The sequence below is a fragment of the Metopolophium dirhodum genome, chromosome 1 (assembly GCF_019925205.1).
Source record: "Metopolophium dirhodum isolate CAU chromosome 1, ASM1992520v1, whole genome shotgun sequence".
Classification (NCBI taxonomy): domain Eukaryota; kingdom Metazoa; phylum Arthropoda; class Insecta; order Hemiptera; family Aphididae; genus Metopolophium; species Metopolophium dirhodum.
The window spans coordinates 24930776-24949164 of NC_083560.1; the positions used below are offsets into that span (position 1 = coordinate 24930776).

At 27.4% G+C, this 18389-nt stretch overlaps 1 protein-coding gene across 1 annotated transcript; it reads left to right on the top strand.

The window, feature by feature from the left end:
* Positions 1–1240: 1240 nt before the first annotated feature.
* Positions 1241–2589, top strand: LOC132934091 (uncharacterized). Its single transcript, XM_061000369.1, has 2 exons — positions 1241–1374; positions 2418–2589. The coding sequence occupies exons 1-2, from the start codon at positions 1241–1243 to the stop codon at positions 2587–2589; spliced, it is 306 nt and encodes a 101-aa protein (XP_060856352.1).
* Positions 2590–18389: the final 15800 nt, after the last annotated feature.

The following is an 18389-nucleotide window of genomic DNA, read 5'->3' on the forward strand; positions in this document are numbered from 1 at the left end:
CCTAATTATTGTTCTTGCTATCTAGTATTTCTATATGGGTATTTAATAATATTAGGTACCTACTATCCCAGGTGTCTAATATTTCTTGTACAATTTACAGTTTCAATCGCTTTATTCAACCCAGCTATTGACCATCCGCAGAATAACTGATATTCATTGAGAGACAACCAAACAGACATTACCCGCTTCACTGAGTTCTGCTATTGATTTCAAAAATAATAGACTTGTCGTAAGTACCTATTGCTTTATTTTAGACACTAGTGGTGCAATAAAAATTACCAACTCCGTAAATATAATATAGAATGAATTAATTGACAACTTTTCAAATGCTTGTTTACCATATTTTAATTTACTTAAATCGGGCAAACAGGGAAAAACAAAACAATTATTACGGAAAAACGGTAATTTTTACGCAAAATAGAATTTTGTTTTTGGTGTAACTCTATAACCGTTAAATAACCGTAGATACATGAAATTTACACTGGTTGCTTATATTAGCATTTTCTATACACGATCAAATTTTCAAAATATTTGGATTTGTTTTGAACTGTTTACAGACATTATTAGTTTCCAATTTTTTTTCTATAAATATTTCATATTTTAAATATTTTTTATCCTTATAATTTTTTAAGTTTTTTTTACTTTTTTGAATGACAACAGAGTTTTAATTTGACTTTCCAAAGCAGAATATTTTTCTGAATACTTTGATACATAAAAATCGAATTGAGGACGAGTAGTTTATGAGTTATAAGTATTTGAAGTTTAGACAAGTAGAGTAGTGAACAAAGATTTTGCGGTTTAACCCCATACCATTCCCTTCCGCCTATCCAATTTTAAATACTTATAACTCATAAACTATTCGTCCTAAATTCGATTTTTATGTATCAAAATACTTAAAAAATATTCTGCTTTGGGAAATTAAATTACAACTTTATGTTACCATTCAAAAAAGTAAAAAACTTAAAACAATATTATGAGGATAAAAAATATTTTCAAAAACATTAATACTTTTTGAGATAATGAGTTTTTTACGCTTAATGAATCACACTGTATAATATAATATATAATATTTTATAACCTTCCTAATCTTGTACAATATACATGATTGTGTGTTTTGTTTTGTCAAATTTCGATCTACAGTGAATTATTATAACTGTTATTATTATTCTGTATATGATAAAGTGGATATTATAATTAACTAAAAATCAATTTTCTTTAATCCAAAATGCCTAGAGTAACCATGAGGAGATGCATTATAAAAATGAACGATCCCACAATTGGAGACTATTTCATGTGCAAGAATTGCAAACATTTCATGTTGTCGAGAGAGACGGCAGAATCGCATCGTAAATGTACCAAACAAGTATTGGGCACGTAAGTATAAATTGATAATTATTAAATATATTTAGCATATAATGTAAACAAATCCACTGAGGTGGTGGAATGAGTGGTTCTTCGAAACGTATAGTTAAATTGTTTTAGTTATGTAGGTACCATTATTAATTAGGGTACGGCTGGGTTATGGAAAACTAAATTATAAGTAATGTATATTTTAAATAGGATTTTTATTTGCTGTGATATTATAGTGTTTTAGATATTGATATGTGTGTGTGTTTCTTTTTATTTTGTATTTATTGTGTCTGTGTGCACAATCAGTTGTTGAAATATTGCTCTGATTCTCAACTTCAGTAACTTTTCTGGTGGGACAGTGAATCTAGTTGGTGGATTCGAGAGGTTAAAATTTCGAATATTTCCGAATATTTTAATAAATTGTTTTACCGGAAACTCAAACACTTATTTTTAATGAGCGTTTAAAATTTGACATTGGACTACCATAATATTCTCTTATAACGATCTTATTTCGTTGCAATTTAAAAAATAATAAATGTAGATACTTTATGTTTTCTTCAAATATTTATTGTATTTACAAAATGTTCTAAATATTATTATTTAAAGTTGAAATGTTGAGAAAATTCATTAAAATATCGAAAATTAGCACACTTTTATTTGTAATTAAATGGTCAATTATTATAGATCGGGATTGGAAATATTGAACAAGGTTTCTCACAAGTAGTCGAAAATAAATTAATTAAGCGAAAAATCAAAATAATAGTATATACACACAGTTATTTTAAAAAGATATGTTAAGTCCAAATTTGGATAAAATTAAATATAACCTTAACAGAGAATAACTAATTTAGTTTTTTTTTTGTAATTTAAAAATATTATTACAGAACTATGCAGAACACACCGTCTTACCGTCCTATCCATATCGATAAATTTAATATTAATTATTTAATACTGCAAACGATTCATCAAGAATTTGAACTTCCCTCAACTCCAAAAAAAAAATAAATTGAAATTATAATATGATTAAAATATTCCTAATTAATATAACTATAATTTTTGTTTTCTAGATTTGAACCAGAGGAAGATCTCTACCGCTGTTCAACATGCGGGAGATACTTCGATAATAAAGAGCAGTGGGGTGAACACAATGATTTACACAAAGCAATCGGAGATTACGATCCGTTGAAATTTACATATCTTATAGACGACAATAATTTTGTTAGGGGGTTACGTCATTAATCTTATGTTTTATTAACTGTAGTTTTTTGTATTATTGTTATTTAATTATTTTTATATGATTTTTTTGTCTAATAATAGTTAACTAACCTACATTATTTGCCTTTATTTAACATTTTTTTTTATTGTATTTATAACTTTTACATACCTATATGTACTCTTATGTGTTTGCACTACGTACTTTAAATTAAAAATTCCCAAACTATAAAATAAGGTAATTGCTTATGTTCCAAGTTGTTTCATTGTGTCATTCGAAAATTCAAAATTAAAAGACATCTTAATAAAATGATTATTGTTATTTAATTTTTACTTGACTGTTTGCTAGCTTTTTGAATAGAAACTGCCGAAGTTGAGAAATTATGATAAGTTTATACAGTTGACAATAACACGGACGTGAGTGGCTTAAAATATTATATTGTCGTGGGTTACACTGAATGAAATATGAATATTTTTTTCAGTGTAGCGGTTACTTGAATTTCCCTGTGTAGATAGGGTGATGAGGAAAGAAGAACAGACGAGATAGTTTAATAACAGACACTGAATACGGGTAACAAAATGTAAGTGTGATTAGTGTAAAACATAATAAATAAAAATCGACGAAAAACGTTCGAAAATATTGTCGACGGACCGAATATTCCGCCAAGATATAGGCTAGGTATAAAAAAAAACCATCATAATTAGGTAGGTAGGAAGATATTTGTAGACTTGTAGTTCATTATGTAACCAATGTGGCAATGTTACAATAAATTGTGTGCTATTAAATTGTTTTCCTCGACTAGAAAAATCTATGAATAATAAATATGTTTTTGTTGATAAGAGAATTAAAAAAGTCTATTTAAAATTTTTTTTATATATAATTTTTTATAAGTACCTAATAAATTATTGTACAATTATTGCACTTTTTTGAGTTTGTTCTAGGTACCCACTTTAAATTCTAAATTCCTAATCTATGGAATGTGGTTACTTTCTGTGTTCCAAATTGTTTAATAGTTTAACTCGTTAATAAAATGAAAATTTATATCTATTATTCAAATGTTTTTATTTTTACTTCATTATAAATGTTGAGTATAGGTATAAGCGTTCTCTTAAATGTACTGATTTTGTTATGTTTTTTATTTATTGTTTGAATTATTTCCAAAATCACTATCTACTTTAATAACTACTTTTTATGAGTACCTACTTATAAGATATTACAAACTTCATCGTACCTAGTCTTAACACAGACAACACGTCACAACTATTTACAATTTATTAATATGTTTAATGTTTTATGTATCATGAACGATATCTACCTATATAATATTATAATTTTAATTAATATTTAGTCATTAATTTCTATTTAAATAATAAATATTTAACTAACATACCAACCGTACAACCTTAAAAATTACTCATGTTAAGAAAAATAAATTAAAAATACAATTTTCAACATTTCAGAAAATTATAATGAAAAAGGTTGGCAAGTGGGTGTTGCTCTACTGTACAGTAGATAATAAGTGGCCAGTGGTTTACTGTAATGGATGGTGTTAAATTTGAATTCAAGGATACAATATAATTTGTATAAGAAACTCGATTCTGAGCAAAGACGGTCAGACTGCCTATGATAATATTACTAAATATATTTGATGATATTTTGTGAATAGAGTAATAATTTATTCTTAACCTATTTACGTGGAACTTTCTTTTAAATTTTCTATCCTTAGATATAAAAGTTGAACATTTTATAAAATTATTATAAAATTTAAAATTTGAACTTTAAATGCTTATAAGAAAAAATGATGCTAATGTATTTTTAATATTTTTCAACTGCTAATGTAATGCCAATATATAAGGAGCCTTGCATTAAATGTTCACGCTATTTTACCCAACAAATAACATTTTATTGACATTTATAGAAAAAAAAACCAATAAAATTAAAAACTGACAATGTCTGTATCGAACTCAAAAAAATTCAAAATATTTTCAAAATTTTATGGTGTATGAAAAATGTAAATAGAAACGTTCATTGGAGTTTTCATGTATCTTGAGTTATTCGTTTTTGAATTACAACAAAATAACAAAATCGCTACATAAGAAATCAAGTGAATATCCAATCATGTAAAAATATGAACTTCAAACGCTCATAAAAGTTTAATTTGATTTGCTGGTAGACATTTTTTTTTTTTTTGATAAAAGTAGACAAACTTATGAGGAATCTTGTATTACATTTTCAAACCTTAGATTTAAATAGAAAACATTTTATGAAATCTAACTCAAAATAATTTGCACATTTTCGTGAATTTTACGTATTTGTCAATATTTGAACTTTAAAAGATTAGGTATAAAAAAATTGTTTTAATGGATTTTCAATATTTTTTATCAGTTTTTGAATCAATATATTAGGAGCCTAATATGAAAATGCATATTTTGCCTATTTTGTCAATTTTAGGGGAAAAGTACATATTTCTTGATTTTTCTATTGTATGCATATTATCCATATTTAATATTTTCTAAAAAAAAAAATTAAGCTTACTAAACTGCCTAATAGGACCGCGGTAACCGGTATATGGTTCTTAAAATTTACCGTTTTTTTATGGTTTATGGAAAAAAGTGATAAACAATTTTAAGCGCTCGTATAATTATGGTATAATACCTATGTTTGTATTGGAACATTTTTAGATGATTAATACTTGCACAAATGTTTCATTGAGCTATGGCTTCAGCCCCCCTCCCCAAAATCTCAAATTGCTATTTGCGCCTATGATTCCACGGCTCTTACGTCCAGATTTGGTAGCTCTCAAATGAGCTAGGACTCGTGAAAAGGATATGTCTTAATATATAAATACTATAAACACATAAATTATATCAACAGACAACAAATATATTAATTAATTATTATGCATAGAAAACTGAAATTAAATGTTTTAGACTGGTGCAGTTTAAATTTCCAGGGAACCTTTGGAGTTTTTTTTCAACATTTTTGAACTATTGACAATATTATAATGCTATACAATTTCAGTATTTATAACATTTTTGTGCAATCATAATAATATGTTGGTATTGAAGAATTAATTCATTTTACTTAAAGATATCTCTAGAGGACATGTTAAGAAAATGTTAGGATTTTCACGAAATTACAAACGCACCGGCCCAAGTATTACTATTTATTCACGGCTAAGGTATGTTTCTACTTGAAAAGTAATCGAGTATCCTAATTTAATATACTGAAATGTGTGTAGCACACTAATGTTTATTTACATTTGTGAACATTTTGACATGACTCGGATTTACCTGCAACTTGGCTTGCCTAGTTCTTACTCCTTATAAAATGACCAACAAGGGGTTGCTCCTTTATAAGGGGCTAATTCCAATGTAATTTTGTCCACAAAAGTAGGCTATACGGGAATAATGATCCTGTTCTATAGAATCAACCAAATTTGATAATTTTTTTTTAAAATAAATGTATGAAAATATTTTACAGCCGCATTAAACACCGTTTTTCAATATTTTAATCTTAAACTTTATAATATTATGTCTTCAAAAACAATACAATTGTAATATTTTCTTTGGAAATAATATTATACTATTTATTAAAATAAAAATGAAAATTCGGAGGTCAATGTAGTCTGTGGGAAGTCTTCTTCATTCAGATAAAAAAATACTGAGACTTTTCAAATTTTACTTTTTAAAATTATAAACTATTTTAATTGTTTTAACGCTTTGTTTATCACCATAGAAATGTATAAAAAATAAATATAATTTTAATTCAACTTACATGCTATAATATTTAATAACAATATAAAATATCCACTCTGGCAAACCGTCTCCCCCCTCTAACTTTGTCCTATCGAATTCAAAATACTATCAATAAATTGCAAACTAATTGAAATTGATCAGGTTATGTACAAACTATTTACAATTTTATAATACTTATAACTTGCTTTAATTGCAAATTATCATAAAATATTTTTAAAAGTTTATACTTTTTGAATTAAGAATGTTTTTTACAGTTTTTTACAATCAATTTTATGAGATTTTTTACTATTTTTATTAATGAATTATATTACAATAATTTGAATAAACTATTTTTATTTATAATTTTTCACCATTTTTATCAATAGTTATTACTTATTTTATAATTAATTTTATTAATTGTATTTACTATTATAATTATACATTATTAACAATTATTAACTTCTATGATCTTTACCTACCCACTTTATATGAAACGATCCAGACCAATACCTAAAGTTAGAAAATAGTTGGCAAATATTAACAAATGTATTGCAGAAGGTAGCAAATCATTTTTGTAGAAGTTATACTTTTTTTTTTTTAGCTGGGCCAAGTTCAGATAACCCACCCACTTTGTCTTATCGTTCCAAAATACGCACTGTTAGTTATCAAATAATTAGAACAACTATTTTGATGTTTGCAAATTAAAATTCTACTTTTGAAGCATTATTTTAAAAAAAATTTCAGCAATCATACCCAACCCAATCATCTCTAAACGAGAACCAGTAGTGGTTAGATTTTTTTATCAAATATAGATTTTTTGTTCAATTAGGCTTTTTATCCATTCAATTTTTTCTCTCATGGTTTTTAATAAATATAGATATTTTAATGAATTGAATTTCAAAAAAAATCCAAGTTGATACAATATCTAATTAGAATTAAAAAGAATCTAAAATGAATAAAAAGAAATCTGGTACCTCAAACTTGTTTCTTAATAAAGCTGTTAAAAATAATTTCAAGTAATTTCAATTTCAAATTATCTATGTCAAAGTCGTGGTGCCAACTTCATGGACGTGAGCTGACCTTTTGAGAGAATAAAAATCAACTTCTTTTCTTGGGGGAAAATGAATCAAGTTGGCATCTTACGTGGTTTGACATAGAGACTTCGGACTTATATTCAGACTAATATTTAGCAATATATTAGCAACTAAATGCCACCTATTAGAAAAAAAATTGCATCTTTTTGTTAAAGCATTATCAATAAAAAGTTTGGGTGACCAAATTTTGTTATTTTTCATTATTTTGAGGGTTTTGTCTCCCGTACATGTTGTTTGGTGATGATTGTTTATACGGTGGTTTATTGTTGCGTCTATTTTATTAAATTTATCGAGCTACAGATAAAGATCATCAAACTTTTATCTAGATAATAATATAATTATAATACAAATATATATATACCTATATATTATAATATAATTATCGTAGGTAGATAAAACTAATTTGTTTTAACATATTTAAATAACAATTATACAACTTTAACTACGTGAACATGAAGTAACTAATAGTTTATAGGAACAAACAGTAATTTAGTGATTTTATGTGCTAATTGGATAGAGTTTGATGGAAGAATTTTAGTAAAAAAAATGAGTGTGATTTTAATAAAACGTATGTCAATACGTAAAATATGTCTCAAAAAATATAAAAATGATTCGCAATTAGCTAAACTCGATTTGCAATTATTTGCAATTAGTTTGCAATTCATTGGCGGTAGTTTGAAGTCGATCGGAAAAAGTGGGGGGCTACACGAATTTGGCACCCTAAATTTTGAATTTGAGTTTACTCAAAACTGGATGATTTGCAATTAATGAAACTCGATTTGTAATTAATGGGACTCGATTTGCAATTATTTGGTGGTGATTTGAAATCATTTGGCCAACTTCATGTACATCATCCACTTACCCATATTTTATTATATAGATTTAATTTAGGGGATATTATTTTATATTCTTATGACCTTATATATATAAAAGAACAGGCCTTTTTTATTTTCCCATTTTGTGACGACGCTATTTAATTTTTTTACAATTTTTTTTCACAGAGTTGTTCTAAATACCTTCCTTGGTGTGACTACGTTACCCGATTTTCAAAATTTTGATTTTAAAGTGTTGAAATCGGTAAAAATAAATTTTTACGTGTAATTTTTATATTTATATTCATATAATAATAACAATTATAGTAGTCGGCCGATGACGGGAAATATGGTACGGCATGGCGGCGGCCGGAGGGTTTCCAGTTACCTGTAACCTGACATTTTTTTTGTGTGTGTATTTTATCGGCGTGTAGATATGAATTGTTCCGAGGCGTTTCGGCACCACACTGCTACAGTTAATTTTGTCTGCTGACGGTCGCACGTATCATAGCACAGCTGCAACCGCTATATTTATGACGTAGATGTACTTGCCGAAATTATAAATATCTGTATATATATAAAAGAACCGTTTTATGTAGTTTTTTTCGGACGACACAATTGCACTTTTTCCCAATTTTTTTTACAGAATGTCAACACGTCACCCGATTTTTAATTTTTATGTCATAGGAGGGAGGAGAGAGGGGAATTTTATTTGAAGGTTACTGATTTAATGTGTCATTAAAATAATTTAGCGATTTTTTTTTCACAAAGTTATTCCAAATAAAATCCTCCAAGTGATTGTTTTCAATTTTATTGTTACTTGAAAAAATGCAAAACCTGTTGTAAGAAGCCGCGAATTTATTCGCCCAACACATTAAGTCAAAAGACTATACAACTAAATAATTGCCTTCACATGCTATAAGCTTATTAACTGACAGAAATGCACACAATGAAAAAACCTATCTGGATCTATGGGCTCTAGCTCAGGGCCAAAAATTCAAATATACAAACAGTTCAAACTTTTCAAAATATTTCCCTAAGAAAAATAACTTACAACCATCCCTTTGTTTCTAATCTTATACTCCATATTCCATAATGACTTAAATATAACAACAGTACTTGACGAAACAAAATTTTATAAATTTCATAAGCCGAATTATATAAATTGCATTATCAAAAAAATATAGTTTTGAAACAATAAGAACTTTCTTCGTATAAGTGGTATCAAAAAAATAAAAACAATATTTCACAGCCAAAGTTTTCCTTTATATGTGGTGAATAATTTGTTTCTTAGTTATGACTGTAGCCTTCTCGGTTCTTTCCCGCGCCAAAACGTTTTTGCTAAGCCGTGTGTAAGTACGTGTGTAAGACGGAGACAACATAATATGCGGGTGCGAAGTCCTCTTAACTAGATGTACCTTTCTACTCGAATAGTAATTTATATTCACTCAGCTCGGTACTTATATTTAGCAGCTATTATAACTTTCATTTGAGAAAATTCCATTTCACACTAACGGGTTGATACGAAATACGTATTTAATAAGCGTGTCTACTAAATGAAAATTAATGTATGACAATAATTTATATAAATTTTAACAATAGTGGAATCGACTTATTAGAAATCGCCCAAGGTCAACCAGTTTGGCCACCCCTGTTAAATAAACGTGCCGGAATTATACATTTAGCTACAGACTGTTATAATAGACTCGAGGACCTCTCGAGTTCCGACTGCAGCGCTGAAAATAAAATGTCTATTCCTCGTATACCCAGAATTACAAATTGACTTATAACCATAGTAATATTATAAAGGAAATACGACAATAATATACAGCGTTTTCTTCAGCAGTGCGTTCTATATAGAATAATGATAATAATGCAAAACGGTCCAACGTCCGATGCGTATTATATAGAGTTTACAAGACAATAGTGGCATGAGTCTATATAATAAAATATATTCGCTCATTATATTATAGTGTCGACCATTGGCGGATGGTGTACAGGATGCCAACACGTGTTCTATATTATACGGTTTACACTACATCCTCTATTGATAATATAACATATATTTACTTCCCACACGTTTTATTTCCGTGCCTTCTCTCAGTATATATAATAATAATATTGGATATATGTTTTGTATTGTAATTTTTATACCGACCGCCACGACCGCCCGCAGCACGAAACCCATAAAATATATTGTGAAGCGCTCTCACTAACACTCGAAAACGTCTTATTGTCCACACCGTTCCCTAAAACCCAATGCACAATATAAATGTGAACATTTTTTTTTTTTACAGCTGTGGAGGCCATAAATATTGTAGTACGGTCTGACGGGGGTCAATCGTAGAAATGCAAGACATTATCGAGTTTCTCCGACTCGACTTCTAGGAATTAACATTATTATATAATATACGTACAGCATGTATATAAAAAATATTAAGTAATATTGAAGGATGCACGCGACGGGTGTCCGGCGATGCTGGGAGACCCGGAGCCAGTACATTTCTTCCCCCAAAAAATGTCAAAGGAGTCGTACAAGTGTGTACTTTGTGGTGAATATTGCAGCACGGATATATTTTAAAAACCTGCGAAGCGATACCAGATGCGAGTTGTAGGTCAGAGAACAATGAGTAGAAAAAATATGATAAAAATATATAAGGCTGGGCAAGTTAATGATTTTTTTTAACTCAGTTAAGTTAAGTTAATATGCACCAATAACAAAAAGTTAAAAGTTAAAAGTTAATTAAACTATAGGTTAACTCAGTTTAGTTAAAAGTTAATACACACTTTTTGTTAACATTTTATTAAGTTAAGAAAAGTTAATTTGTTTATAAAACGCTAGCGTACTTAATTTTTTCCAACCCAAAACTAAATTATAGGATATAGTGTTTATACTGCATACAGTATTTCCATATAAGTTAGATTCGAATGATTTTAATTTTTAACTTTAAACAATTTAAGCTAAATTTGTTTTGGCATGAAAACAAAATAGACTGAAATAGTGAAATATAATAAAATTCAAAACAAAATAAATTAACTTAACTTACTTCTTAAAATGAAAAATTAACTTGTTAATTTCACGTTAATTAGAAAAGAAATTTAGTAAGTTAACAGTTAAGTTAATGAAAAGCCAAAAGTAACTAGTTAAGTTAGAAAGTTAAAACAAAATTAACTTTTTAACCTAACTTTAACTTTTTAATTCGTTAATGCCCAGCTTTGAAAATATGGGAAAAGAATCGAGTACGGGGATCGGCAGTGGGTTCAAAAAAACTTTGATCTAAGTTAATGAGCCAAACAATACAGAGACGACAATGTAATGAACAAATTGTATTTTATACAACACTTCAGAGATATAATATTCAATTGTTATAAGCAAAATTAAGACTTTCTCACAAATTAATAGGTATAGGTAGGTAATGTGCCTAATATATTATAATATTGTGACTACACCTATATAAGAGCTGATAAGACGGCATCGATTGTGGTCACTGGTTTGGTCTGACAATACCAACATATCGTACGGTATAGCTAACCGCAAATCAGTCATAAAATCCTAAAAATATATTGAACAATAAATGCGAAGAACGAATAAAATGGTTGTTGTGATAATTGTGATGTTCTTTTTTTCAGCGATTCGCTTTATCCTGTTCACTAAACATATTATAATATTTTAAGAGGCTGTATTATCTTTCTTGACCCATAGTACCTATACTTCGCAACTTCGTTTTAACAATATTTATTTTTTAGAAGGATCTGTCTCGGGTGAAACTGGTTACCGGTGCCTACCTATAAACTGCCGCCCGAAGACTCAAAAGATTATCTCCAAATTTTGGTAAATAAAACGTTTCGGAAATTGTACAGACAAATAACTTTAATGCTATGATATTTTAAACAAATAAGTTAAAAATAAATAACTAATATAAGTAAACAAATCGCTATATTATTATAATATAATACACTACCTAGTAATTATTATATTATTTAAAATAATATTAATAGCTGTTATTACTTATTAACTTAAAGGCTGTCGGTGTACATTGGCCTATCCCGTATGTTCGCGCCGCCCATATCGCCGTACTCGCAATGTAATATTATCATAGATAATATAAGAATGGATATGACATGCCTATACCAGTTCCATATGGGGCTGTGTGCTTTTTTGGGGGAGAGAGAACGTAAAGAGAGAAAGACGATATGGGGCTTTTTAAGGTTATGTGCAAAACTATTTTATTAAATAATAATGAATAACATGATAGTCAGTTATATTTAGATATTTGTCAGTTTGTATTTTGATTGTTGTACCACTTGTGCCTGGAAAATTACTCTAAACTTTGTTAAATATTTAAAATATTAAAAATATTAATTATTATTTATCAATTATCATATCAATAATTGCACCATATAACCTTAAAAATAGTATCACTAAAGTTTCATGTGATAAGTTCTTATGTACTATCCATTCTTATATTATCTATGAATATTATACGGACTAGTATATTCCAGGGCTTGAAACCGATTGAAATAATTTCGGTTTTGGTTTCAATTTTGTATACTGGTTTTTAATTTTTTCGATTTCGGTTTCAACTTAGCAATACCGGTATTAAGCAATTTCAGTTTTGTATACCTACCGGTTTCCTATTTTTTTTTGCGAATAATGAAATATATATCAACACCTTAATCATGATCTCAATTTTATTATTATTATTAATCTATGCGTATTAATAGAATTTACGTATTTAAAACATGTCAATGAAAAAAAAAACGATTTTGAATTTTTTCAGATTTTGATTTTAAATTTAATACCGGATTTTTTTTTTAACTTTTTTAAAAAATACGATCAACAAAATGGCTATCCAGGAAATTTCAAAAACTTATTTGCCTAAAGAAAATTTTTGTTAATTTTTGAATTTTTGATAAAAAAATAATTGAATATAATGCAATTCAATCAGAATTTTTATACTTATGACTGTAATAAAACTGCATTTAAATATATTGATTTTCCATGGAGATACTAAGGGTGATACGGGACGCACAACTGCCAGTATTGTTTTTTATTATATTTATTGTGCGGGCGTGAATCGTCACATTTTTATAATTATATAAAATTTATATTCATTTTTCGGTGATCGCTAATCGTGTGCTTAATTTTATTGTGTAATCAAGGCCGCTAATTGCTAATCGCTAACCGCTAATCATACATTATTATAATTTTATTTGTGAGCGAAAATTGCTAAATATAATTTTTTTATATATACTGGCACGATTCGCTGTTTATACTCATATTATTGTTATTACACGTGTGCGCTAATCGCCACTGATTGTATTTTGTATCATTGTCAGTTCGCGCTGATCTCCGCGAGCTTTTATCGTTATTTTTATTATTTATTAAAGTATAGGTACAGGACCAGCTGACCAGACTGCGCTCCACAAACCTGAGAGTTTTGAATTATTATTAACATTATAACTGTTATTATTATTGTTAAATCCATTGGCTGAGCAAGCTCATGTTTGTAATTATTTTTTATAATAATTGTTGAGCCAAAAAGGGCTAAATTTTTAGACAATTTTTTGTCGTTCCAGAAGGGTACCATATTATTATTATGTTTATATATTTTTGATACTTATTATATAACATTTGGTGCATTACACAATTTAGTTACCATTATTTGAGTTACCTATCTGTCATACCTACTGTAGTAACCTACACACCCACCGCATACTATCACTCGGAGTTTTGATCGGCGAACCCGTCCACTCCTCACAGTTAATTTTATGAGGCACGCTTGGTGTTTACCGCCCTCCATTTTCTAATACTATTCAAAATCTAGGAAAAAAATCCCCAAAACTATACCTAACCATACTGTTGGGTAAAGCTGTCAAAAATAATAATCAATAATAATAAAAAGGTGGGTAAGCGGATTTTGCTCTGCTATACAGTACAAGTAAGTGGATGTTGCTCTGATGTACAGTAGGTTACAAGTGGGTCACTGTAATGGATGGTGTTAAATTTGAATTCAATGATATGATATCATTGTATAAGAAAAACGAGTCTGAGCGAAAACGGACAGTTAGCTTATGATATAACTACGTAAATTTGATGATATTATTATGAATAAAGTAATTTATATATTTACCTATCTTGTTTTAAATTTTCAATCCTTAGCTATAAAATTTGAACATTTAATAAATGTTTAACTACAAAATAATTATTAAATTTTAAATTTGAGAAATGTTGTCAAAATTTGAACTTTAAATGCTTATAAATAAAAACTGTGACTAAGGATTTTTAATATTTTCAATTATCATTGTAACAATATAGTAGGAGCCTTCTATTAAATTTTTAAGCTTTTTTAACCAACAAATAAAATTTTATTGATATTTATAGAAAAATAAACTAAAACTATAATATTTATTAGTTTTTTTACTTATAAACAAATATTGTGTAGAAAGTAAAAACTAAAATAATATACCAAAAAAAAATGGTCACCCATCTAAGGACGTAGCACAAAACCGGCTGAGCCGTAGGAAACATAATAGAACCCTTCGATCAACAGAAGTATTCCTAATGGTTATTATAATTGAAAAAATATGCCAATTAACATAAATCATTATCACATATTTTCATGATTTTTTATGAATTTTGTATTATAGATTCTGAGCGGAGCCAAATCAGTTTTCGAAAAAATCGATTTTGATGTATCTAAATATGAAAATAATTACCATAGATACATCAAAATGTCACGTCATTGAATATTTATATACACATTTTCTATGCACCATAACATTTTCAAAATATTTTGTCTCATTTTGAGCTTAATTTTTTGATTATTAATTTTAGTTTTTTTTTATTAAATTAATAGCGATCAAAAAATTTTCGCTTGGTCAAAAAGCTTGAAAAAGTAATACGAGATTCCTCATAAGTTTGTCTGACTTTATCAAATAAAAAAATGTCTACCATAAATTCAAGTAACATTTTTATGAGCGTTCGTTCACGTCGCTTTTGAAAACTACTGGAAAAATTTTACTTTTGACCCCCCAAAGTACCAACTAGATTCACTTTCCTATAAAAAAAAATACTGTTCAAAATTTCTGTTTTTCATTTTTTTATTTTCCCGGCGCTTTTGATTACTACTGGGAATTTTAACTGAAGATTCACTGTCCTATCGAACAAGATACTGACATTAAAAATCGAAACATTTTTACTACCCCAAAAGGTGATGACAGACACAAAAATAAAGAAAAACGAAATAAACACACATATCATTTTAAAATCAATACATTTATCGTTCCGCTCAGAATCAAATAACTCTCAATATTTTTTATAAAAAAAACACTTGTGATATCAAAAAAAAATAATTTAAAAAATCATAAACTCAGTTTCTTTAATTGATATTTTGAGTTAAAATAGGGACGAAATTATATGATTATAAACGAATAGTAACAATTTTAGTCATTTCGTTGTAAATTATTTAAATGTTTTATTTTATTGTTCATACTACAACCAAAAAATCTACAGAAAACTGGCTATATTATAGTGTTCAATATAACTCATATGTTATGAATCATTCATACATCGATCTATATATCTTTATGGTTAAAATCCTTTGCCCGTACATATCCGGATACACAGCCGGACCCCTGCGGTAGATCCCCCTGGGCGCACCATCTAAAGCAGTGGTCTCGAACACGCAGCCCGTGGACCACATGTGTTGCACACGAACCCTTTCGACGTGACCCTCAATAGTTCAACAAATGTGTAACATTTACGATTATATACAAATGCGTATATATTATAATATTATTTATAAAAAAAAAATCGCATAAGATCGTTTTTATAATCTATAAAAATTATAAATTGTAGACACAAGTAAAAAAAAAATAAAGTTCTACGACAATGTTTTGCCCGCAAGCCTTATAAATATAATACATGGCCCACTGGTAATTTGAGTTTGAGACACTTGATCTAAAATCGACGACATCGATAAATTATTAGGTGTTCTCTATATTTATCTCGCCACCACTGCATTAAACTGGATAGGTATAAATGTGTGTTTAAGTTTTTTTATTTGATTCATCTTGTAAATAGGTTATTAACATAGTTCATTATTTTTATTTTAACATTCAATCTTCAAAATCGGCATTATTATTTTAATTTGTTACTATAAGTAATCGTAATTAATTACTTCACAGTTACTTTTCTTATAATATCATAAATTTGGATTCTTTATTAGGTGGCTTAAGTAATAATGGTAAATTGGTAAATGGTATTCAATTCCTGACATTAATGTTTTAGGTATGTATGAGGGTTAAAAAAAATTGTGTTATGAAAAAAGTGCAATGTTTTGTGTTGCTCTTCTCGTAGTAGGATAAACTTGAAATTTGAACCATATAGGTTGGTTTCTGAATTTGAAATATTTCAAAATTGAAAATTTCACGCTCCTTAAAATATTTTAATGAAATTATAAAAAATATTTTTTTCTTCTTTTAAACGTGTTCAGTTATAGATGATTAGAAATAATATATTGATTACACACTTAGAAATAAAGAAAAACATATTATTTTTATTGATTTATTATTTCATATTTGTATATTTTATAATCTATATGTAGTTATTAAAAATATTTCTGGCATTATTTTGAGAGTAAAAATATTTTTTTATAGGAGTTTTTAAATATTGTTGTATTTGGACCGTCTGCGATCGAAAAGTTAATGGTTTGAAATTAAGTTAAAGTGAATCATATAATAGCGTATTTTCAGTAATTATGAAATGTACAAAAGTCGTATATGTGTGTGTATGTGACTGAGTGATGTGGAGGTGCTCTGGACTCTTTTATTAAATACTTGGATCATATTTTGTATATTATAAAAGGTCACGACTCACGAATATTGAGAGTAGTTTATGTCTATACATTGTGAGTATAATATTATAATATAATTTTAATATAGTATAATATAATATGCATTCGCAGATCCATACCTCTCAACAGTATGTTATGATGTTGACTTGGTTTATGAGTTTATAACTTAAGAGTTAAAAGGCAATGTGTAAATTTGTTATATTATAGATTTGTTAAACAACTTATAAATTATATATTTGTATGTAAATATGTTACATATTTTCTTTGTTTCATACAATAAACCAAATTTTAAAAATGTTCACTTGGAATTTGACGATTATAAACTTTTAGATAAAATAAAACTTTTTTTTTTCATAGAAATGAAATATTTCATGAATTTTTCAAAAAAAAATAAATTTAATTAAATTTTAAAACCTTACATATTTAGGTATTAACTCTTTCACTTATATGTAACAACTGTGAATTACTTTTTTAACTTGTATATTTTATGCCTACAGAATTAAAAACAATTGCTTTCCAATTTAATGATATAATTAATAACTAAAGAAGTATTATAACGTCATAATATAAAATATATTGTTTTTGGAATTAGATAAAATGTATGCATTTGATTTTAAGTTGTATTTATCTTAAAATCGTTTTATTCAAACATTTTCAAAACTCATTCACTGCTATATGGACCTTTTATTATATTGGTACCTTTATATGCGTCCAACGTAATAAGCAACACTGTGGTCATGGACTGGTATATGCGTCCTATCATTTAAAAATTAACAATTCATTTTTTAATTAATGTGATGACTTTACCATATGGTAAATGATTAAATAAATTCAAAGAAACTCTAAAAAACTAATATCTACTAAAAAAATAGAGAAAAAAAAATTTAAAATTTAAATTTAAAAAAAGTTATTAGGTATACCTAAATTATTTGTATTATTCAGTGTTCGTGACGTTCACTAAAAAATTTAATTCGTTCACATTAACGTTTACTGCTTAAAAAAGGAACTCGTTCATATTGTTTTAAAAAATCAATGAGATCGTAAATTTTATTTTTTTATTTTATTTGTATGAATCGTTCAAATACTAATACAAAATAATATTACCTACAGTTGTTTTATGTCAAAGCGTACCCACTAGAATTTTACGTATTTTATTTATATAATTTGTCATCAAATAAATATAATACTATACTTAATAGGAATATTATAATAGAAAAATTGTATTATGTAATATTATCTAAAAAGGTATTTTAATCAATAAGTAGTATATTAGTTTGAAGGTCTCAAAAGTCGTTCAAATTCATTTAATATAATATATAAACGTC

Coding starts and splice junctions, on each gene's coding strand:
- LOC132934091 (XM_061000369.1), top strand. CDS start 1,241: ATGAGGAGATGCATTATAAAAATGAACGATCCCACAATTGGAGACTAT. Junction 1,375..2,417: donor ACCAAACAAGTATTGGGCAC/GTAAGTATAAAT, acceptor TTTGTTTTCTAG/ATTTGAACCAGAGGAAGATC.